General features: G+C 39.8%; 1 protein-coding gene across 1 annotated transcript in view; it reads left to right on the top strand.

Moving 5' to 3' along the window:
* Window positions 1-4,667: 4,667 nt before the first annotated feature.
* The window catches only part of LOC138932520 (uncharacterized), a 185,957-nt gene continuing 164,042 nt past the window's right edge, over window positions 4,668-26,582 (top strand). Inside the window, exon 1 of the mRNA XM_070294432.1 lies at window positions 4,668-5,915. Coding sequence (XP_070150533.1) covers window positions 5,675-5,915 — 241 coding nt within the window. The 5' untranslated portion in view covers window positions 4,668-5,674. The remainder of the gene's footprint in view (window positions 5,916-26,582) is intronic.

Raw genomic sequence — 26,582 nt, 5'->3', positions numbered from 1 at the left:
AAATGCTCTCCTCGTCGCTTGCCGTGAGATGCATAGCGATATGCGCTTTTGAAGACGGAAGCCATACACTTCTGAAGAGTCACTATAAATTTGCGTTTGGATCACGGCAGAAATCCGTTATTTTCTGAGTGATCTATTGGATTTATATAAATAGCCAATCTTTGCGAAATATACGGTGAAAGACGCATCTTTTTCTCTTGCCGTTTTCCCACCATTCGTTCATAAAATTTGCCGTTACAAGTAAAACGCATTATATCTTTCTCTTTTTTCTCCCTCTGCAATTATCAATACATTTAATATGACGCTCTGGCATAATTATATATTATTTGTATGAGAAATTCTCGCATTGCGAAATATATTGAGTCAATTCGAAATATTTTCCATTTCCGTATTTCGCAGAATGGCACGTAATTGGCTATTAGTGAGTCGACGAAACTTGTTAAAGAACCCATGGCCAAATCAAATATAGAGTAGATAAAAATTGGCGACTTCGTTTCTTCGCCGTATCGTAGATCGCGCGCGGAAATAGTTGTTAATTAGCTTTTCATTAGCGGCATCGCTGATGGATATCTTCATCGAAATAATATTGCCGACCAATTATTTCCGGCCATTACTGATACGTTTTAATTCGCATTAAAATCTTACGCGCGTATTATTATTCATATGACCATTTGATTAGAAAATAATTGATGCGCGTAATTGAATGCGGTATTTACAAATTTTCAGCGATTTACACGCCGCATTGGCCAACGGGTGCACGCGTGCACGTGATCGTATTAAACGATTAAATTAAATTAACAATAAAATAATCGGACGCAGACAATTAAATGCGCGATTTTATAATTAATGTTAGACATGCGAACATAATATGAGGAGCCTTATAGCACCGTATAATCAAATTATTACAATTCAAGAATATTTCGAATCAAAAACTTTGCGAATGTGCTAAATTAAAACACTGGAAGCATTTTGTCTTCGCTGAAAAATTACTCCGCGAAAATTCCATCATATTCGAATAAAAGAAAAGAAATGATTCTCGCAACGATAAGCTCGAGAAAGTAACGCTCGTGAAGCTCACTTTGCGCTCGATTGGCGTTGGTGCGAAGTCTTTTGAAGTTGCAGACAAAACTTCAACGGTGCGCGCGCTCTCCCTTCTTCCCCTGTAAAAGATTCCTGAGAGATCCTTAAGTTATTCAGAATCGATCGTCGCTCCTTTCGCAAAGTTATATTGCGCGTTTTTCTCGCCTCGACAGTTGATTATGTCTACGCGAATCGGCATGCAACGACGTGTAACTCTTGAACTTTCAGCGTGATGCACCTTGCGTCGACCGAGTTTACGCGTCGTATAAAAATCTCACACGCGCATTTTCTTTCACTTTTGCGAAAAAGGAGAGAAATTCCCGCGTTTTTTTGCTTTGTACTCGTTGTTAAAAAAAAAAAAAAAAAAAAAAAAAAAAAAAATTATCAATTCTATCATCGTCACGCTTTATATTCTTGACTTTTAGAATCGTTGATATTTCAGTACATTCAAGATTCAAGTACTTAACATCTAACTTTCTCGCGTTTAATGTATTCTACAAGATGCTTAAGATCCTTTGTTATTTTATTTAACCATAAATTCTCTGAAAAATTGGATGCCTCAATTAAATTATTTTTCTTTTGCCAGATAAAATACGAACAGTGAGAAGAGACGAATAGAGTCAGTCAGATGACGAATAAAGATGTTCGAATAGAAACAGACAAAATATTGACGAAAATATTAGATTAGTATTTGATAAATATAGATACTAAAAAAATATTGTCCGACATCTATAAATATTAATCTGTCCAAAAGAGCGCTTCATCGTAATACATTTAAAAAAAAAAATTCGTTATAAAGTGAAGAATATTATATTTGTCAATGTGACTGGATGAGAGCGTGTGTATGCGTGTTTGTGACGGCACCGCTTTTTCGGCCACGATATTCGTCGTCCGTTCCAATCTACGGCTATAGTTTCTCTCGTACGTAATGTATTATATTCCTCTTTTCTATGCTCCGCGGAGACTGCCGTGGCATCTCTACGACAGGTACGACGGCGTGAATTAACGTTTCCCGCGGCACGGCGGAAACGGACAACGCGCATTAACCTCTGGTAAAGTATATACGTCCCCGAGTTTTGATTTTTCGTGAGATCGGATGTTGTCCCATGTATATCCCGAAATACAGAGTATTTCAAAAGTCGTATGATATTATTTTAAAAACTCATTATCAAATCCTAGTCTTAAAATTTTTCACGTAATAATCTTTCTTTTATTTTCCTTTACTAGATATATTGAAACTTTTGAGATATTTTTTAAAAGTATCTTGATAAACTTTTAAATTTATAGAGAAAAAAAAAATTAAAATTCTGAAATTTTTATTAAGGAATATAGATTACTTTGGGTTATTTATTTTTTCTTTTAAAGTTTTCCGATGACAATTTTTAATCGCCTATAACTAAAAAAGAAAATAATCATTGACTCAACAATGGAATAGTCGGTGTTTTTTTTTTTTCAAGTATTAAATTTCGTTTGTTTAATTCAGAGAAATCAAAATATGAAATTTCTGACGCAGCTTGTATGCGCTGTCAGCGTTTGTTCTGTTCTTTCGGTTCTGCGCTCGCGACCGCAATGCTTGTAGCACGCGGACAAAGCTTAATGCACTGACCGAGTAGACGGCGGTTTCCCAAGTTCGCGTTACCATTGGACTAATTGGACGCTTTAATATTTGAAACGGTAACAAACGACATGGGACTCATTCCCAATGTTTTCTCCTCCAGAGAGAATCGTTAGAGAACTCGTCTTGTTTCCTTGGAAATATATTCAGAATTGACAAATATATTCGCACTGTATATTAATGAATCTTTCTTTTCTCGATTCTCTCAACAATCTTCCATCTATTCTCCAAAAATATAAAATATTAAAAATAAAACAAATTTTAGAGCTCAATAATCAAGTGTGATTCCCTCGCTTTATCGCCGTTATCGATGAAAATATTTCTTAATAGGTATCTAAACACACAGTATTTCTAGATATTTACATAATTAAATCTATTTTAAAGATAAGCATAATTTTTTCATTTCATAGATATATCATACATATTATATATATATACAATATATAATATCGGGCTGACAACGTTTCAAATCTCTCTCTCTCTCCTTCTCTCTTTTTATAAATTATTGATATACGAAAAATATGGAATACAAATATACTCTAAGAAGAAGTAGTTTATTCAGTCTATTTAAAAAATGTGTCCACATATTTCGATCAGACAAGTCGACATTTTACACTTGCGATTGATGTAGCTTATTACGAGACGTTTAACTGATGATGATAATCGTTCATACGAACGTTGTTTATTCATGCTCGAACCCGAGATGCGAATCAAACTCGAGGAGCGAAATTAGTGATCTATCTGCTATCCGTCCGATTCATGTCAACATCGCAATGTATACACGATGACTACGCGTGAACGTTCGTAGTCAGACGTGATTGTCGATTGATCAGATACCGATAATCCAATTTCGATCGTTCCCTGATCACTCCCTCGTTACTTTCTCGTCGGTTGACACAGTGATATCGTTATCACGGATATCGGTAAAAATTACGCAAGTGCGTGGGCTCTCTCGAACGACCATCAACGTTAGTTATCCGTCATGGATCGCGCGTCGTCTCATTTTCCGCTTTTTGTATCTGTCACGTATTTAATTAACATTTCTGTCGAATTTATTAATCCAAATATCATTAATTAAAAATATGATATTAAAAATATTTTACATTAATTATCAACTCTGTTACGCGGTACGTCGTGAAAGGGAAGAGGGACTGTCAATCAATCACGATAAAAGGCATCCGGTGTAACAATCGTTGCCATCGAATTACTCGATAATTTTCTATGCGGCTAACATTGTTGCGTATTAATTTTGCTTATACGAGCCGGTTTTCGAGAATTCCGCTCACGAGTGAAAATAATAATATGTGAAACAATCATGGGGGGCTTGTACGCGCACGAATGCCATGCATTCCGGCCAATTTATGTAACTTTGTTCGCAAAACGTAAAGCGATCCATCTCTCGATTCGTTAATCCGCTTCTAATCGAATCGTTTGTTTCCAAAGCATTATACGCTACAAGATAGGAAAATTTTTTCTAAAGGTGCAACGCGTTGTTTCGTATCGTGTTTCGTTTCGCAAGCGAGAATAAAATAGAGAGCGAAGAGTTCGCTAACTATCCCAGGATCAAATTCCTTAGGAGCAATAAGCAGAGAACAATACGAACGATAACAAGCACGTAACAGAGAGAAGAAAATAGCCAGCAACGAATAAATAAGGAAGAATACGAGAACGGAACAAGCCACACGAGTAATATAAATAATTTTACGCGCATAATAAAATAAGATTAAATCTGAGAGAAAATAAAATTCTATATATATAAATATATAACAAAAAGAAGAGAATAGATAAATGGGCAAAGGGGTGCGAAAGAGAAAGAGAAAGAGAGAACAGAACCGGAGAGAGACGAGAATATTCGACGAGGCGCGCCATGCTACCATGCCACCCCTCTACGCTGGTTCTTCTCCCACCTCCCATCTACCACCCGACCTCGTATAACGGCAGCAACCCCCGAACGGGCTTACTCCTTCACCTCAGTAGCGCCGGGCGTCTCGACGCGGCAGCACGTTACGTTGGGGGATTTAGCACGCGGCTTCGGTCGCGTTCCCAGAATTCAGTATACATTTTCAAACTCACCTTCTCTCTCTCTCTCTCTTTCTCTCTCTATCTGTATCGTTTGAACAACTGTCACTCGCATCTCTCGTTTCACCGTTTTTCAATCGTCGTTCCAGCCATCCTCGCGCAGCCCTTATCAACCTTCTCGAGAATTTGCGGTGGGATCCGCCCACGCGCGCGAGTGACTTTTCCTTCCCCCTCCGACGCTGATATCCTCCCCCTTCCCTGCCTTGTCTCTCCATCGCGCAGGAAAACAGCGTCGCGACGCGTGCAGTCGCGTTCGCCGAAGTCCCGAAACCGGGAGTGCTTTTTGGGGATCGGTGAGACTCGCGAGAGGAAAACTGGTCTTTTTTTCCGATCTTCTTTTCTCTCTTTATCTCGATTTTTTTCTCACGTCGCACCCTGTTCGACCGCGCGCCAAGGTATGGCGAGACCTGTCGTTATGGGGGAGGACCTGCCCTCCGGAGACGCCCGGCGCGGTTAGTTCCAGGTGTAACCGAGCGGGTTTGCGAAGGCGCGCCAGGTATCGCGACACACCGCTGGGATTTGCGAGTGCGAGAGTTGAATTTGAGACGTTTTGTTTCAACGACGAACGCACGATCTGTCATTCCTGATCATCGCAATCAGTTTGAGAAGATTTACCTGCCTGCTGTGTCATCCGCAGCTTGTCAATCGTGACGCGTTAAGGTGTCGCGCATCCTTTTACAGTGCGGGCGGCAGTGTACATGTGATTGATTCGATCGTGTGACTGTGTCGATGATCGTATCTATGACGATTGCGAGTCAGCCAATTGCTGCCAAGTGTCGTGTGACGGATTTCTCTGTCGCATCTTTGATTTCCGAGTGATTCGAAGTGACGTTGTGCAGTGACATTGTCTCCATCGGAACATCCTAATCGGAAAGGAGAATTTTAAAAGCGATCGCGGTTATGGCTGTGACGAGAACGACGATGTTTCGACCGGACTGCGGGAGTTGCGACGACGGCCAAGGGTCGCGAAGGTGCAACCCTCGAACGGGAACGAGAACCGGCGGTCACCGGGCATCAAAGGGATCATTTGGCGTCGAAAGTGAATCGGTTGCGGCGAAACGCGGTGGTTCCGGCAAGTTCCTTCTGGTTGGCGCTGTCCTGGCCATACAATTTGTTGGCGCGGCGGCGATATCCAGCAAGGGTGAGTGTCTTTCCTTCTGAACGAGTGCTTCGATCGAAAGGACATTGTCCGCGCGCGCGTTTATTTTCTCAGTTGAAATCCAATGGGTAGGATGGCTCGAAGGGAACAACGATATCATTGATAAATAGCTTCAGGCTCTGACACGCCGTTTCCACAGCAGAAATTTGGAATGTAAATAAGTATTTTAATATTAGGGTTCGAGATCCTACGTGTAATTCGAAGGATCATTATTTATCTGTGAAGAGAGAAGCTAAGCTCTTACACGATTTCTATTAAAGATAACATTAATATAATAATAAACATTGACGAAAAACGTATAACAGAAAAGATTATCAAAACAATAATTGCCATTAAAATGACAATATAAATTTTATTCTTTTAATTTTAGACAGTATCCTCATCATATTTTTCGATATAAATATACAGTTTTTCTATTTTAATAAAACGTTACCTTCCTCCAGCTTAATTCGGTGTAAAGGTCGCGCTCTCAATTTTTCTCCAAACAAAGAGTGAAGCTATTTATAGTTTTTGTACTCGGATGCGCGCGTTCAAAGACCATCTCTCATCTTCTAAATTCTGCCGATACCTCCTAACCCAATATATCGCGTCTTCGATTTTCCAACTTTGGTCGTTAATACTCGAGTCGACAGAAATGTGTCCATCGGTGAATTCTCCAAATTTGATCCGCGAAATATTCCGACGCGAATCGAAGAATCGCTCGGAGAGGGATGGTGGGGAGGGCACGTTTTAGGGATTTGGTTCTCGCTCTACGAAAAATCGGCTTCCAATTTTTCTGATTATCGAACTGCGCGAAAAGGAGCGACGGATACCCCGCGGTGTATGCGATCCGGTCGATTTCGTATTCGTGATGCCCGACCACCGTAACTGCGTACGGGATTTAAGAGATCGTCCGAGTAATGGCGAGAGACGGAGACGCATACTAAGCGACGAGACGCTACGCGACCCAATCGGTTCCCCGGATCTCATCTCCGGAGCTAACTAGCGCGATTCTCGTCTCTCGTACCCGGATTGTGTCGACGTCAGAGGAACGAGCTTCGGGCAATCGGGGCGCGATGATTAGCGGGAATAACTGCGACCGGAATATTCTATCTCGTTGTGCATATATTCGTAAAATTGCAGCTATTGTCACGCCTCGAGACTCGCGCGCGCGCGATGATCGTATGTAATTTCGAAATATACAGGGAATACTTTTTATATTCTCTCTTTTTTTGCACACGTGTTTGAATTCTTTGATAAATATTTTTCATTAATATTGACACGAATCATATGATTCTTTTCTTTTTTTTTAATTTTTATTAAAACTGATACGAGTCAAAGGATAAATGCATACGGTTCGATAATAAAATGGAAATATTATTTGAGCGTGCTTCGATTAATAATGTTATATGATGCGTTATGATCATATATTGTGTGTATAGGGGATGAACTAAAAGATGTTAATGTAAATTTCCTGCATGTCGCAATATCGCGGGCAAACTCTTCTTGTGTGCTCATCTCAAGTAACTGCATTATATAAGACAAAGAACAATATAGTTATCTAATCAATAGACGTAGTTTAATACTTGCGTTTAATACTCATGTGACATGCACAATCCATGGTAAGATCATAAATTATCGACTTCACCGGATCTCACCGGAAGTCACCAGTATATGTGTATATGCACATATATATATAAATTATTATTGTATATTAATATTATTCTATATTAAAATTACACTAATAATTATTATTTTATAATTATCTAACATTTTGTCTGGAGATTATGCAGAAAATAATGGAAACGCGTTACAGCCAGTTTCTTCTATTTATGATATAATGTTGTACCGTGAACATGAACCGATATATTAAACTAAACGTTTCATATGTTCAATTAAAATCCATTTTAAATAAAAAATGTCATCGAGCTATATCGGGTGTATGTATATCGAAAATTATCGGGATATTCACACGATATGTTTGTCAACATGTACGTATATGTCGAATAGTGAAAAAAATTTTCATGATGTTTCAAAGCACTCTGTTATATTGCAAAAATGCGTACAATTTTCACTATTTTATTTTATACAAGCCATTATTACTTTATTTTACTTGATTGAAATATACGCTGCGAGACGAATTATTCATCCCTGCTCACGTAACATGACGCAAGATTTTCGGATGACGCGAAGAGAGAGTCTCGCGAGTTCTTTCGTAACGTTCATGGGACGTCGAATCGGGTCGGCGCCGATCGTCATCGGTATCGGCGTATCGGCCGACGAGAGGGATATTGTATTAATTGAAAGTCGTTGCCGTTGAAACGCCGTCGCGCAGGCTTCGCGTCATTTTGATCTGCTTTTAATTAAAACAACGGACGTCGCGTACCGAGAAGAGAGACTCGAGAAGGTCGGGCCCGCGCGAATATGTATTCGGTGGACGAAAAATGTACGGGGCGGGCAGATGAAGGGATAAGCGGAGGAGGGGAAGATTGACACGTGGAAGCTGGGTGATTGAGGACAACGATGGTACGTTTAACGCGATTAAAAAACGTCGCATGGTCGATCAAAGGTAACGATCGCTCGATATGCGAAATTCATCGGTTGTTGCTAGCAAAAGGACGACGATCTCGTCGCGTACAATGTCACTTGAAAACGTCGGTTGAACGTGGGTTCACCGACTGTGTCTAAAAGTGCAATATAACTAATCGAGTGAAAAACTCTTCATCGGCTAAATATTTACGTACAAACAAAGTTGAAATAAAGTTTATGTTTTTATTTCGTGAAAAGTAATATCATTTACTGAATGCGTTTCTCGATTTATGATTTTTATTTATCTTGCGTAATGATGGATAGATATAATAAATTATTCATCTCGTATATTTCAATGAAAGTTTATATTTATTTTATGCAGGAAAAAATGCGAGAAGGATAAATTTGCTTTTTTTTGTGTAAAATACAGTTAAATGATAATAAAATCTTACATCTTATCTAATAATGAAATCTGATATTTAATCTAATATATTTATAATGGTTTAATTTTTTTTAATTCTACATGTTTCCTCAAATTTTTATTAATTTTGTTGAATAATTTACCAAAATTTAGCACGAGCTAAGATGATAATAATAATGGTAATAACAATATTAATAATAATAATAATGGTAATAATAATTAAAATATATCGGGAATACTAGTAAAGTTTCGCACAACGACCGTAATTAAAGTGAACGACTCATCAATGGATTAGCGATACACTGTATCAAGCCGGATATTTGCAAGTTCGTTGGTCGGTTATTATAACTAGTTAGCGCTTTTGAAATGTGGCGAGCACACGCGTCGTTGAGCCGTTGCCGTAATATGAACCATGCAAATTGTCGCAGCGGAACAAAGATCAATGGCAACCGAAATTACGTAGGTAATCCTGCTCTTCGCAAAATAAAAATAGATTATGATGTACAGGGTAGCGCCCCGAACGTTCCAGCCAGACTTTGAGATCTTATAGGAAATTTAATGCTGAACATAAAATTTCCTATAAATATGGGTCGAAAAATGCTTCCTTAAGAAGTTATCGGTCAAAAACCTCTGATGCAAAGGGAGAGCAAAAGATGAAATGAAAATGAAATAAAAGGAAAATGAAACTTAATAAATTTCTTGAAAAAAAAACGATAAAAATAAAAAATAAAAATCTTTTTCTTTTATGAAAATAAAATAAATTTTTTTAAACTAAAATAGCACGTAATAGTAGAAAAGGAATAAAGACGTGAAAAAACTGACTGTTCTCAAAATGTCCCCCCCCCCCCCCTCTAGCTCCGATACACTTTCGGCATCGAGTAATGACCGATCTAGTCGCTTTACAGATTTCCTCCTCGATTCAACTTTAATCGATCTAACAATAAGTAACAAAAGCACTTTTTGTACGTTTGAAACTGGTTATATCAAAATCTATGGAACATACAACGATCATTTTGATCTCATTTGAAAGATAGTTTAATTTTCTACAACTTGTGTTTCGGTACTTTTTGTTAAAAGACGCACATTTTCCGTGATATTTGGAAAAATGTGTAAAATAATGACGATTTCAGAGGTTCTTGAGCGATAACTTCTTAAGAAAGCATTTTTCAACCTACGTTTAAAGGAAATTTTTTGTTCAGAATTAAATTTCCTATAAGATCTCAAAGTCTGACTGGGGAACGTTCGGGGCCATCCTGTATATAACTAATATTATATTGTAATAAATTATATCACGTGTTGCATTGTAACATAATATCCTTTAATAAACATAATTTAATAAATATATATAAATCAATATATATAAATATAATTTAAGTGTGCAAAATGTTACTCTATATTACTATTATTATAAGTTAAGGGAAATTGATATGTTTCCATGTATGTATTCTATATATGTTTGTCGTTATATCGCGATTTTTGACAGAAATATAGTAGAAAGATTTGGGAAAGAAATGTATACATATACAATTGATTGAAAACGATTAATCATGTCTTATAGTTGATTTTAAAATTTCTTCAAAATGTTCATGAATCTACTCGATTAATCTCATTGCTCTATTATATTGTATTATATTATATTATATAATGTCTCGTAAATTTATGTACGCACGATACCACGATGTGCGCTACGTGATTATCCTCCGTATGAATCAGATCTCCCACGCATCATCTTTAGAAATATGATCTACGGGAAGACTCACGAATTACCGGCGTATAAACGCGTATTCACGGCTTTCACGAGCCGCCAAACTCACAGGCATATCATTAAAATTAACACCGCGTCGCGTCTGACGATAAGTGGAGCTTTAGGCGAAAGTGGTTACGGGAATCCGAATGCGGAAACTGCGAAAATAAGTGCGCTGCAAGATTTGCGGAGGAGCGTGTATGGAAGGAAGCTGTTATCTGTACGGGAGTCACGTAACGCCACGGGTATACTTTCTTATCCCGCGTGCGAGAAGCGATCTGTGATTCTCGTCGGCGCTTCCGCGGCCAGAATTATACGTGGGTGTTTTATCAATTTTCATTCGCGATCCATACATATATGAGATAAGTCTGTGTCGCGACAAAGCTTTGTTCTCTGAGAGTAAGGAGATCTTGGATGCTTCGAGAGAATAATCGAGATATCTATAACTTTTCTAATACACAATATATAAGAGATTGGAAAAATTGCAAAAGCGCAAATAGAAGTTTAAGTTTTGTTTTTTAATTAAGAATTTGAACTGAGAAGCCTGATTCGTAAAAATCATTATCAAAATTAATCTTTATTATTTTAGAATTGTCTCGGTATACATTTATATATATCTAAGCTTTTCGAAAAACAAACTGATCGACTTTACTTTTCGTAAATTTATTGATTTTAACCACGTGCTTGATTTTAGCCTTCATGGTAATTAATGCTCCGATATTAGAATGAAGAAATTTATGAGAAGTGCAATTGATCAGTTCAATTTCCGATAGACTCATATATGGTATGTTCACTATAATTCTCTCTCCCATTTCTCACGTCATGGACGCTTTGCAGAGGGAAACGGCTTGCCATAGCATTATAGGGAAAAGCGTCTGCGGTGGCTCTAAAATTGGGCGGACGGCGCGATGCGGTCGCGTATCGAGTTTCCTGTGTCTAAAGTCTATAACGTCAAGAGCCATTCGGCGGTGTACGGGGGATGCGTATCAATAATGCCCGATAGCGTGCGGCGGAGTTCACGGAGTTGAAACGCGATACGATCGAGCGAATGGTCCGGCGGTCTTCCCGATGGGGTTGCGCTTCTGTGTGAGGTATTTTTATGGAAAATTTATTAGCCTGCGGAGAGACGTCACATGAGATATGTCGGCATCGCGAAACTATAAATTAATAAAAAGCATCTTGCAACGCGATATACATCTCATCGCGATACGTATGTCATTGGAATAAAGTGGATCGCGAAATTTTCGCGTATTATTGACCAAGTTTCCTGGGATATAAGATGGGAATTTTTACGATAATGCGGATGATTCTGCGTGCTAGACTAATCAAATATAGTTATATAGTAGTGGACTTTTTTATGGTAATGGATTTTTATGGCGTGCATTGAATGGCATTTACTTGATAAATAATCGTGCTTCTTTATATATATACATATATTTTGTACAATAAACTTTATAATATTATAAATATTTGTGTTGCTATATTTTTATTTTTTTATATGTAATTACAAAAAAGATATGCGATATTTTATTAATTTTTATAATATCATATTCTATAATTGAAAAAATCTTGTAATATTTGTTTTATTTTAATATTTTTTGTCCGGATTGTAATCGATTATATTTGGAAATTTATTATTGAAAAATGTGAGATTGAAGAACAATATACAATTAAGAGATTATAGGAGACCCAAGTTTGGTGGAAAAATATATTCGCCAAGCCAGCGCGATAGTAATTGAATAGATATTTTGTGTGGATTATTGTCTATTTTCGCTGACTAGGATCGAAGAAACTCGCGAGGGAACTGCAACGGAAAATGCGTCCGTGCGACTCACAATATGTTGCCGTTAATATTACAAACGACGAACGGGACAATGGCACGGAGTGTTTACAATTTCGTGACGTTCGTGTCTCCGGAGTAGTAGTAGTAGTACGATCGCAGTTTGCTCAGACGGCAGGCCGTCGACGTCGCCTCCTCGCGCGTCGCACAAAGTGACTCGCTAGGATTACACGGGAGATTAAGACGCAACCAAGGCGCGGCGACACCGTGTACGTTACAAGTTCCAAGCATGTCTAAACAGTCCCTTAGCGACAGGCAAACGGACTAAACGCGTCGAAATTATTTCCGTCGCGACGCCGGATATTGCGAGACGCGCGCTACGATTAAGAGAGTTTACGGCACGGGTGTAATGAACTTCGCGATAACTAACTTATCTTTATATGCGTAATCCTTGCACGCTTTCGCCGTATGCGATCCCTACTCGCTGTGAATTTAAAGTATATTTTACTATGGCACGAGCGAAACGGTAGACGTATAAGTTACATGTCCTAGGAAATGCAATCATATGTGGATAAAAGAGAAGGCATCTTTCAAGCTACACTGATTGTTTAGGATAACAATGTGTCTATTACGATTTTATTTTAAAATTTGATAAATTTATAAAAATTTTTTAAATTTAAATTTTAACAGTTTCATGATCTCCGCAGTTTTGAAAATTGCAGAATTAAACACACACACACAGCTGATACTGATACTGAAATATCACGTTAATTACAGTCGTAACTTTGATAGAATAGGATACGTAGCGCACTCGTACGTTATTATTCGTACCGCGTGCGCCAATTAAATTGGAATTTAGTTCATCCTCCGCGAAAGCGGATGCTCTTTCTCTTTGTTTGCAAGAATACGATACAATCGCGCGCCATTTTACACGGTCGGAATTCTTACGAACTCCGTGTTATTAGTGTAATAAATTGTTATACCCAGTTTCGCTTAAATCAGCTTATCGATTCTTACGTGCGCGAATGTCTGTATTGTTTGATATCTCCGCTTGTATTCTCCCGCTTGTATCGCGTTTGTAACGACATCATTTTGCAATTCGTGAGTAACTAGTTGCCGGCAAACCGGGAAACGTCGATACGCAATTTCCATCGCTTTTCAACGGCCGAGCGATATTTTCTTGCGGCCATCTGGAAGAGTTCGTTAACAGTTACGGCGATTGGTTCCTCACTCTATTCGCGGCGTCGTTAGCTGATTGAACTAGATAACTAACGGAACCCGTGGCTCGTTAAAATGTCGCCGATCGCAAAAAATGTTAGATGGACCGACCGGCGAAAACTATTCACCGACCAGTGTGAAGCGAATACGGAATTCGAATCTGATTGGGGTATGTATAATTAAATCCGCGACTTCTCTGCATCAAGTACATGATCGTTTGGATAATTAATGCATTTCGTCATGATCGTTTTTACCGCAATCAAATTTTTGTTAATCTTATTATTAATATTTGAATTGATTTTCTAATTATTTCCTTCTCAATCTTTTAATTTTTTTTATTATGTTGCCTGGTTAATTATCTGATCAATTTCTTGGACGATTTTCTTTCTAGTCAATCTTACGATTAATCTGTGTCGTACATCGTTTGATTAATTTTCTGATTGATTATCTGTACGGTGAATATTTTCTGTTTAAATTTTCCGATTAACTTTCTAAAGAAAAAAGTATCATCGGTGTAAGGTGGATGACACGATAACAGTTTCAAATGGCGCAATGTCGTTTCCATTTAAGCGAACACCCTCCATTCAGTTGGAGAGCCAGCTGGAAATCGTTAACACCGCAGAAATGTACCGTGATTAAACAAGGCGCAAAATAAACCAGCGAGCGCGACGAATTGTATGTATACGCGATACGACGCGATGTTCGCATTTACGAGACCGATTAATCACGATTGGCTTATCCGCTTTAATTGCGCACAACGGATCGCGAAGAGTCATGAACGTCCAATGTAAACGGCATTAATATTCGTCACGCAAAGTGGATACGGATCGGGTGCCAGCGATATACGCGCGCCGATCGGCCATTGTTCCGCGAATTCAAAGTGGCATCTATACATGTGTCTGTATATGTGTCTGTGTGTATACGCGCGTACCTGTTTACGCTAAACCCCCTGGGCACTCTTGTGTGCCGCAGATAGCATCCAGGAACACGCTACTCATGATATTTGTGCATGTACTCGCTCGCCTATCCGACCATCGCGCTATGAATTTATTTATACGCTCATGAAATTACTCCAAGTCCCCCGCAATTCACACGCTTTTATGTACGTGTGCGTGTGTGTGTGTGTGTGTGTGTCTATGTATAGTTCAGCCTGGGATTGGATCGTGTAGCGGGGGAGAGAAAAGGGGGAAAGGGGAGGGGGCATGTCGCTCCCTTCGTTCCATTCATAGGCAGGCAGTGTTCTTCCGTCGAAAGCACTCTGTATGCATAAATGAACCAGAATCGTGTCGTAGTCGACGATGTATTAACGGCCATTTGCATGTGGAATTATCTAATGACACTTGACATCATGATGCAAAAGCGTTATACGTAAAATCTACTGTTTAACATGTGAAGATAATAGTTAAAGAGATTGAAAAAGAAGGATACGAGAACAGAAAAAAAGACAATATTTTATATATGAATGGCATAGATTCTAAGATTTGTTTCTCCCATTAAATAGGTTTATCGAGAATCGCTGAAAGGTACTCTCACGCAACGTAAACCTCCTTTGCGAGCTCATCGTTTGCCGACGTTTCGCCGGCATTTCGGGCGTAATTTCGCTTGGAAGGTAGCACGAAGGGCAATCATTTGCCCTCGCTCTTTCACCGACGGCATTATCAGGATTCGCCTCTTCCACGTCACACATACCATACATGCAACACACACGCGTACGCGCCTATACGTAGTCGAGGTCAACCCAGACCAATATTGAATAACATAGCTGATTAAATACCGACACGGATGGTAGCGAGAAGGGGTGCCGATGCCTCTCTCTCCCCCTATTCGTACTGTACGTGCGAAATGAGTTTAACCCACGACACATGTAAACCCTCAAAGCACACGTGCGGCCCGTCTGCGGTATATGCAAATTCGTTCGCGGCCAGCCGGCCCTTCTCCTATTTTGAGAATTTCTCATTGTTTCGCATCACCGATGCTTTCAACGTCGGCTTATGACAGAGTTTGGAATATTCGACAACGAATGACTCATCCCATATCGAGGGCGTATCCAGAATTTTCGCGACAGGACGAAATATATATAGTAAAACGCGTTTGCTTGAGATATTTTACGCGATAATTCTACAAACGAAATATGTGATAGCCAAAGATAAATTTTTTCATCACAGATATGATACGACACAATTCATTTAATATAAAAAATTATACAGCATAAATATACGATCTCTGAACGATAATTCTCTGAATTCCGTAGTCTTTATGCGAGAGAATATAATTATTGGAGCAACACGTAGGAGAATTTTTTCGTTCGCATTATCTCTTATATTTTTATCAGAGAGTTTATGGCATCTCATTAGATTCCCGATCATTGATCGAAGTTAATTGCCTTTATTCTATAATTGTCTCTAACTTTCTTTTTAAATAAGATAAGTTTTAATTAGGAAATTCAGACGCGCGCGATCTCTATTCTTCTTTGTGTCTTGAGACGCAGCTATTTTAAAAGAACTGCTATATTAAATTATCATGTGATATATTTTATCGTAATCTTTGTATATTTAAAGAGAGAAAGTTTCTCCTCCAGTATGAGTGCGAACTAGAGTATTAAATAATTTGAAATTAATGACAGCAACGATAATGGCTCTGTTTTAAGGCAATTATCTTTATTAATCGATTAGCATAATCTTTGATGATGGTTTATGCTCGAGTAGAAAAATGTAGGATAAGTGTTTTCTTTTATCGATCACTAAAGATGCATCAAGCAATATTTATAGGCTGACGATGTCCGAAGATAGATTCAACAAGTAGTCAAAGGGATGGTTCTTCCTAATCCGCGAATAACTAGCAGGGAAACGCCCGGACGATCCCTCGAGTAATGTCCGCACGTCAATATAAAAAATAAGTCTCGCATTAGCATCTAACAGATCGAATTAACGTTGGAAAAATTAGGGTCAACCGCGAGCGATTATTCGAGGGTGACTGACTGTGCCTTTAATTGTGACTCGCGGACGTTGAAAAAGAAGAGGGCGAGGTTACCCGATAATAGAGATTTATTTCGCACGCTACACGTCGTGGCGAATTGCCCCTAAATAAAGACGCATCGTTCGAGATGAGATCTTTTTTTACGGCCGTGCGATCCTGAAATAGTGCTGATAAACGTTACAAAAGTGGAACAAAAGTTACTCGAAAATATTCGGAAATAAATTCATTCGTTTCGATAATATTTATGCAAAGAAAAAATCTCTTTGAGAGAAATGCATTTCTCTCTTTTCTACAAAGTATTATTTCAAATTTGATAATTTTATTTAAAGTTGAAGAGAGAGAGAGAGAGAGAGAGAGAAAAGAATAGCGGAAAACATAATTGTGTTAGTCTTTGAATATCGAAGACCTGTCATTTATAATAAATTATAAGTACAATGTCTATCAATCAACGCGTATATTAAATCCTTAAATAAGTGAAGCACCTCGCGGACGTAAAATAATGTGAAGATCAAGCGATAATGGCTGATAAAAGTGGAGTATCACAAGGGACCTATCATGTATGCAGGAAACCGCATTCCGGACACATTTTTTTTTTCTTTTTCTCTTTTTCCTTTATTTCAGATATATACGATTCGCCCGGGCGGTTAAGTCGCCCCGAGACTCTTAAGGCACACGATCCACCAGGGAATCGAGAAGACAAACTCTTTCTCTCTCTTTCTTGCCAGGTCGAAGAAGGGAAAACACACATACGTTGCGTTTAGATCTCGAAATAGTTCGACAACTCGTGGCCGAACGCGTTAAAGAGTGGGTCATTCGCCTGTAAAAGTTTGGAATAGAGTATTTCGTGTATACCGCGTACTTTCTTTTATTTATAAATTTATTAATCGATCTGAAAGGGGTTTTCCTCTTGATAAAAATAAGAAAAATTACTCGTAAGGCAAATTAGTTTAAATAGGTGAAACAATTTCTATATATATAAAAAAAGAAATGGTCGAGTTTTAAAACTATCTATTTATACTATAACAATTATAATTCTCTTTACGTCGTTTAAGAAGCTACTCTGGAATACCGCATGTAGGAGAGTTATATTACTCACATTAGTACAAAGCGAGCGCTTTGCGCATGAGAAGGACGCATTATCGTCCTATTTACATCGCGCATCATATGACGTGCACAAAGCAAACGAGCTGGCGTAAGCTCTCGCGAGAGCTTACGAGGCACGGAAACAGTCGACTGCACGAAAGGCATCGCGTCTCGTAGCAACCGTAAAACGCATCTCCGACCACGTATGTACGAGGACGGTAATCTTGAACGAAGAGATAGAGGAAGAAGCCGAGAGACAACGACGATCTGGTGAGAATACATGATATGGGGGAAGGATGAGGACGGGAGGGATTCGCAGTGTCGCTGAAATGTGCGAACGAGCGGACAGAGAAGACAGAGAGGAAGGAGGGGCGTGTAGATGAACAACCATAACTTCATTTGCGCAATGGTCCTAGCCGAGCAGGCTAGGAAGGGACGCCTTTCCGCCACATAACCACCGCGGATGTGAAAGCCCCATAATTCTCCCTGGCGCAGCCAGCCGGTCGAGTTTCACCTCTTCGCGCGGGCTAAGTCAATTAGGGTGCGGCGCATATATGAGTGCGATAATGCGGAAGATGAAGAAGGGAGGGCAGAAGACGAGAGAGCAAACACCATCGCCCGGAGATTTTCACGGTCTTTCTTCCCTCCCCGGGCGTTTTCGCTCCATGCGCGCGCGCGCGCGCGCGCTTTTCCTCTTTCCCCGCGGGAGAGGGAAACTTTATTTCTGCTCATCGATCGCGCGTTTGTGAGCGGCAGTCTCCGCGCGCGGGGGGAATACCTTCGTTTTAGTTCCGTCGGCGAGGTCTGTCAATTATACTTAAACTACGCGCATTGATCGGAAATCAAAGTTCTTGACCCCTTGGGGATCGCGTCCTCTTCCTCCTCTTCTCCTCGTGTTGCAATCGCGGAAATATCGCGACTTTATCAATAAATTGAACATGACCGATCGGAGTTCCTCGCGGAAAAGATACTTTTGAAAAATTCTATTTATATTTTAATATTTTTTGATTATTATTACACTGTATTCTTTTTTCTCAGAAAATAGTTGAAAAAATTTTTATCGTGTGTTCTCTCTCAAATAAAAATCTCCCTTGTCTTGTGACACGGGTGTCTCTAAGCAAAACGCGGTTCAGTTGTTGTACGATAAAATTGGATCACGCTGTTTTTTCAGGATTAATCGACCGTTCTCGCGTTACCAGAGTTTTTAATTCCAGTATTCGGACACGCCCTTGGCAGCGCGGAAGGATTGAAGCCGCTCTACACACACAGATTCGGTGAGCACACGAGCGTACACATGGGGCTTCCAGAAACGTTTACTTTGCGCTTTTCCGTTTTTGGATAAAAACATACAAACGACTTTTCAATGCCACCGCGCCTTTGTGAGAGAATGTCGTGGATGTTTTACGGTTCGATAAATTTCAGCGGCGCGCAACGGTGTGTATGTAGACCAAGGCATAACAATGTCATCAATGTCTTCCGGTCGACAAGGCACTTGCTGCTCTCGTTTTTCTGATACAGGCTAAATCGCGTGACGTTAAGGGGGTCTCAGGAACGACGCGAGCCAAACATACGAGAAATCTTATCGCGTAACGATGTGTCGTTCCTTCACTTCGTACATTTTTATCGTATTATATTTAAATCTGCTATTGCGTATTTTGGAAAATATTTTAAGTAAAAACGAAACGCTTGTTATATATGTATATATATATATATATATATATATATATATATTATATTTCGTTTTTCCGGATATAAACCAATATCAAATATAATTTAATATTTATTACATGATTATTCCATAGTATTTCATATCGAGAATTCCATATTGTTACATACTTAAAATTTATTACATTGTTTGATGTTGAACAAAATGCAAATTAGCCATCGGCGTTTTAATCTTCAAATTATATCGCGCGCAACTTTGTATTTAATTTCGCAAATCGGGAGAAAAGGAGGGATGGGGAGAGGATAAAGGGGTGAGAGATTTCGCCGGATTTCGCCCAAAACGGGAAACCATACTTTAACGCCGTAGAAAAACTTGCTACGTTATTTTTTCCGTTTGCAACTCTAACGTAGCTGTGTATCCTTATCTTCACCGGCTAAAATACAAAAACTACAGGTGACGCTGAAGCGAGAGAGCTCTTCTTCCGCGCGGATACGACCGCGATTTCTCTTCATTTTTGGCGCTACACACATTATTTACCCGCACTTTATCACCATTTCCGCCGGTCTCTAGTAGTCGCCGCGACACGGCCGCCGTTTTATCTCCCGTTTCCTCTCTTTCACGCTATCCTACGCTTCTTCACCCGCAACTTCGACTTCGCGGTACACATATGCACGCTCAGCCGACGACGCGTCCTTTGGCAGAAAAAAATGAGATCAAACATTCGTTTAAACTTTATGATTTCAACTTTAACCCTCTCTTGTAATCTTTATCTTTCTTATTGAAATATTTCTACAAACTGACAATGAGCATATAGTAAATATTTGATGAATTTAGTAATAAGGAATTATTTAACATAGAAATTTATAGTTGGATTTTATATAGTAGCAATTATTTAAAAATGTCGAAGCTTTTAGTGTGTATGTGTAAATCTGTGATTTCATTGTAGAGATATTTAGCAATAAAATTTGGAAATAAAAAAAAAAAATTGATTTTATAAAGTAAATAAAAAAATTTTGTTATTAAAATATATAAGATAAAAATACATGCGATATATAAGAGAATTATGCGAACACATACAATAATTGATTTTTGCTATGTGCATTGGAGAGACTAATTAAATAAATTCTATGCATAGGAGGGTCATCACGATATTGTAGATAATTACAGCGAGCAAACAGATTGACGTTACATAAATGTTATGTAAATTACATGTATGCCGCTTCAGACATGTTATCTTGCAGCGTGCACGCTGCGTTTTCATTTACAACCGTAGATTTTTCACGCCAAAATTGCATTGAAAATTTCGACACGGGAAATATCCCCTCGGAGCCTCGCTCCTCGTGACGTATGTTAACGTCGAAAGCGCGTCGAAATTAAACGATTTTACTTCTGTAATGGACGCGCGAAGAGCTTTACTCGACAGGATCCGGCCTGTGGGTCTTGTACCGTCGCGGAGCACAAAGGATCGAGGAGTACTTGGCCGGGAGTCATGTGACGGGGCGCAGAAGAGACTAGGGTGCGTGTCTTTGCCAGGATATTCGTCACGGAATTAATGGCCGGTTCCGGGGGGAGGGGGGGGGGCCGGTACGGGAAGCATTATTCCGGCGGAAAGGCGACGAGGCAAGAAATTATGGTTTCGTGTTCATCGGGGATCGGCCAGAGGGTCCATATCTCTCGAGGTTGGGAAGGACGAGGGGCGTCTGGTTTATTGGGGATTATACCGGGGATATTGGAACATATGCTTTCTGCCTCATGCTCGCGGGAAGACCTCGACGAAAGTTATCGACTGCTTGATCATCCCGAAAAATATGAGAATGACTTTATTGTCCGCGTTCCGAGTTACCGTTCAAATAATTGTGCGAGAGGGGGATGCGAGGGGGAAAGTCAATTGTAATAAATTTATCCCTTGATCGATAGACAGAATACGCGAAAAAGAATTCACGCAATCCCCCCGCGCCACGCAAGGAGAAATAGAAACTTGCTGGAATAGATTTTAGCTTGAGGTTTTTGATCAAAATCTCATTTGTCAGTTAACTTAAAATAAACCAAGTTTCGAGAGGAAATTTCACATTCTAAGATATTCAACATGGGAAATTAAAAGTCGCGAGTAGTTTGCAAAGTTACCAGACGGATATTCCACGTGTAATTTTCATCCAGAAAATTTCGACTCCGAAAACTCGTTAAGGAGTAACGCATCCCGTATGGTAGAGATTTAGAGTTGCCGTTGCATTAAACCGACAATGATACTCGTCGCGCCCGATACGAACCCGTGTTCCGGAATAATTAATCGCGTAATGCATTTCTGTCGCGTCTTCCCTCGGCTCTCTCGAGATAAGGATGGAAACGCGTATACGTGGGTCTACGTATTCTGTATTCACGATACCGCGATAAGAGCGATGGCCGTCGAAAGATCGTCGACCGTGTGTCCCGGGTGCGATTTGCTGACTAGCTTCCATCCCTGTCTGCGAAGTTAATCGGCCCCGAGATAAGGGATGACGCCTCACTTCCGCGGTAATTAGGTTGTGCGGTTCAGCAACAATGGTGATAAAGCGCGATAACGAGCGGCCCCCGACGTGCCCGCGGAAATGCGCCGGCGAAATGCTGGATTTATTGTTGCGATGTTCTCTGAGCACGATTCCTCGACACCCTCCTCACCCCCCTCCCCGGGAATTCTTGATGGATGTTCGTGCGTGATGCGACAATGATATTTGCCGCGTCGAAACTTTGTTGCGTCTAATTAAATTTCATTCTAATCAGCATTTCGCGAAGTTGCCTGTTCGCTTTGCGATTGACAATATAACTCTTTTCAGATGCACAACGAGAGATAAACGAGTGTAAAAATTAATTTTGTCTTTTATTTAATTCCGAGGAAAGATAATGTATATATATATATATATATATATATATATATATATATATATATATATATATATCGAATAAATAAAAAAAAATTGAGAGTCTTATATTTATACATCATGTTTAATTCGAAATATAAATTACTGATTCCCAAAACATTTTCCAATAACATATTGCATTGGGTGAGCAGATTTAGCGCTAAATGGAAGGTATAAATGTATTTAATTTATCTATAAAACAAATCTTGTCTCAATATTATTCATTATTCATGTATTATTTCGGCTTTATTGAATTTAGGATACAATCTTTATTACATATCACGAAAGCAAGAAAAATATGATTGTCAGCGATAGTCGTTTTTCGTTCTACTTTGCATCGTTATAGGTGAATCGAAGCAACATCGATAACAAGCATTATTGAAGCGCTATTGAATTGTGGTATCCAATCGATGCGTTATACGCAGTGACATACACAGCAACCTTATTTCTCGATTTCAGAGTCCCCTGTCTTTCTGTTTAACGCGCCACTTAAAGGGGCATTCGCGTAAGACCGCGTACATATTTCCGGGGAAATAAGATAAAAGTGCGACGCTGCCGCTTTCACTGGAATTGGATCGTGTAGCCTAGTAATAATAGTGATATAGTGTCTCCGCGGAGCCCTATTATTACCTCATATATTACGGAGACAGTTCTAAGGTAATAAAAGGACGAACGAAACTGCGGAACGCGGCTTTGTCGCTATCAATAATGTGTTAACTCTTAACAAAATAGAAGCCGTCGTCAGCTTAGCGGAAATGATAATTCATCGTATTGGTTTAACTATAAAATATGCGTCTTGAAGGATAACATAATATTTTGTCGCATGATATCGAGATATCGGCTTTAATCGTTTTTCATTAACTCTATACCTAATATATTTACTCAAAGATACGTATTATTGAAGATGTCTTTAACTTTTTTAGTAAATATCCGCGAGAATATTCGTTTTCTCGTCTGGCCGATTTATGAGTACGGAGGCAATGATCGATTATGAATAACTTTGAATATCGAGGTGAATGATTCTGTAGAAACTTTCGTGAAAAGAGGGGAATCACTGTTTTGAACTAATTAAATTTCCCAGCTCAATAGCGATGATTACGTTATTGGATAGCTGACAGTTCATTGCGTGTCAGTGTATATTCAGTTTAATTTATTACACACGGCTTTGCGATTGCTTTCCAACTGAAGATATTGAATTGGCTATTCAATCATGTGTAAATCAAAGTGTAACAATTTTCAATTGTTTATATATTTCATACAATTATACGACGTATTTTTCAGTCTTAAACATTTATATAAGCTATAATTGCGAGTTTTCCAGTTTGTCTGACTATATCGTGACTATTTCTACTTGTATGTTTACTAAATATCTTTATCATTAATATTCTTGCGCGAAATATTCTCGTAATTTCTTGCGTGCATAATCTTATTAAAATTCCGAGTAGAATAATTAATTTAACTTCTTCGAAAAAATTTCAAGAGTGATAAATCATATTTGTTATCTGCGTTGTAAAATATCCGTCACAACATCACGTTCAGCGTTCTCCCGCTCGTCAAGGGCAATTTTTCCGATAGTATGCTTTTTAAGCGCAGATTCACGCTGGCAATTTTATTCAGTATACACGAAATTCCGCTTTTGTTGCTGACGCATATGCATAATTATGCAATAAAGTTATAATTTTACGCGAACGTCAAAGTATCGATTACTCCGATAGTTTTACGATCGCTCGAGGCGACTCATCTCGCTGCTATTACATCAGCGTTATATCAAACGTGTGTTCTTTTTTTATGCGTGTTGAGAGAAAAAGCATTGCCAATTTCCAGTCGAGCATCTCGATTTGAGTACCACGATAAAAACTTTAATGAAAGAATGAGTGATTGCGATAAAATCTTTAGTCCTAATAAGCAGTCCATAATAATGATAATAACCCTAACTGACGCCTATCTAATTCGCGCGAATTAGAGACAACAGATTTATTCGCGATACATGGAATCCGCATCACCGCCGCATCGACAGCCGCATACGAATCAACGACGTTGTTATTCGGCGATGTTAATCGTCGAACGGGATAAGGGGCCGATGGCTGCGTCGCGCGGCAATTAGGTTACGTGACGTAATAACGATAACGATGACAATTATAACCGTGTCGACGAGGTGATAATCCCGCGCTGCTTGTCGAGAGAGAGAGAGAGAGAGAGAGAGAGAGAGAGAGAGAGAGAGAGAGAGAGAGAGGGTGCCGAACTGTTTCGCGCGTCCACCTTCTCGTTCATCGACCCATCGCTCACCACGATAATCTTGGCCGGACAATGGACTCGATAACTCGTTATCCCATCCAGCGACGACGACCTACGATGATGACGATATTCGATCCATCGAATCTTGCACGCGGTTATTTATTAACGGCCTGTGATGCTCTCTCGCGCGCGCGCGTGAGTTATCGCCACGCGCGAATAAAACGAAAGCAATTTTTACCGTCCGTGTCTCTCTTCGCGCGAGCGAATCTCGCAGTTTTCGCTTTTTCCGTCGCGGCCGATTGATCGCGTCGCGTCGCTCTGGATTTATTTATTTCCCCCGGTTTCGACCAACGCGATTTTTCTCGGCGCGCTTTACAACGTCGTTTAGATGCCTCGATAGCGAACGTACTATACGATGATATAGGTATTTTTTTTTCCCAGTACTTTTTTTCTCCGGCACTTCGTACGATGTCGAAATAGGTTTTTAAACGCCGCGCCAAATCTAATATTAACAATTTACATTGTATATCGATCGCATTGACGATTTTACGCTGTAATAATATCTATTATAACACTATTGGTGTTTTTGTTCGGCTTTTCTCGCGCAGATTATTATGGTACAGCTAACTCTGGCTGATGCTTAAAATTTAATTTATTAATTAATCTCAATGTCAAACAGAGTTACCTAAAAGTAAAGAAAGCGAATCATCACCGGCCTTTGAAATTGTCCTTATCGCGCGACGTATTTTTCATAACTTCGTATTCTTATAAATTTTTAAACGGACCGCGCTGTGTGTAAATATCTACATTGATGCATCCCTCGGGGGCAACGAAAATGTTAATAACGCTTCATTTCATTATCTTACCCCATCCACGCGGTTAGATCAAAATACAATGAAGATCCTCGAGAAGAATACCCCGTGGGTACGATAAAAATCTCCGGCGTGGCAACATTCTCCTTAATTACTTCATGGCGTATATAGTTTGTGCGAGAATGCGGAAAAACAACGTCGATGCACGATTTATTTGAATAATATTTTATCCGCGAAGAAATACAATGTCATCTTTAGTTATAGCTTGATTATAATGTTGTCACACATCCACACATACATCCAATTAATCTCGCAATTAATTCTCGTAACGAAGCGATCATACAATATTGAAACGTATTTCCATGTTACTTAATGACATTATAGTGGAATATTTACTTTGTTTCCGCCGTTTCCGTGTTTACGCTCTCGGGACCGTTTCCTTGCTCGAGGGATTTTCGCGCGATTTTACGCGAATTCGAGTCAACACAAGCAATCACGGTCTCGCCCCTAATTACTCGCGAAATCGTCAAACGCGCACGCGATACGTCCGGATGGCGATCGCGCATTGAATCGAGTTCGCGCTTCTCGATTTAACGCGCGTATTTCTCTTTCCCCCTCTCCTTTTTTTTTTTTTTTTTGTACTTCTCTCATCGATATTTCATACGCGCGTGTGATATTTGCGCTATCGCACCGCCGCGCGCATCGTTCGTTACACATTCCCTCGCCGGGGGTGTGTGTGTGGGGGGGGAGGGGTAGGAGGGGGAATCGCGTTTCATGAATCGCAAATTTTGCGGCGCATTTTTAAAGACCATCATCGGTATCCTCGACGCGCATCGCGCTCACGTTCGATTCTAGTGAGGGTAGGGCGGGGAGGAGGGGGATGGGGGGGATATTTTAGCGCGACCGGGACGAACGAATCTATCGCGATGCAACCGATGCTGCCCATGGTGGCTGTTTGCATCCAAATGCGAGTCTCGCTCTTCCCCCCCCCCCCCCCCTCCACCGTCATCCTTTCCGAATGTCGATTGCCGGCGTGTATCTTTGATTACGTCGGCGCGCGTTACGCCGACTCTATCCTTTATTCCAGGATCGCCGTATTAACGGCTTGAGGTAGGTATTACGAGGCGGGGCGAGTTGGTTTATGGCATGCCGTAAGTACACCGCGCGTATACAGGAGCATAAATTCGCCGGTAACAATGCGCCGTGTCCGCGCGAACTTTGGTCGTCTCCAACTTTCGATGTTGAACCTCTGATGCGCCACGGAATTAATGTGTCCCCGCGTGCACGCTATGAACAATTTTCTTTCTTCTGT

This window comes from Polyergus mexicanus, unplaced genomic scaffold (genome assembly GCF_030449975.1).
Source record: "Polyergus mexicanus isolate NDT 795.1 unplaced genomic scaffold, iyPolMexi1.0 SCAF_4, whole genome shotgun sequence".
Taxonomy (NCBI): Eukaryota; Metazoa; Arthropoda; class Insecta; order Hymenoptera; family Formicidae; genus Polyergus; species Polyergus mexicanus.
The sequence above is the reverse complement of the archived record's forward strand: the minus strand, read 5'-3'. Positions and strand labels throughout refer to the sequence as shown.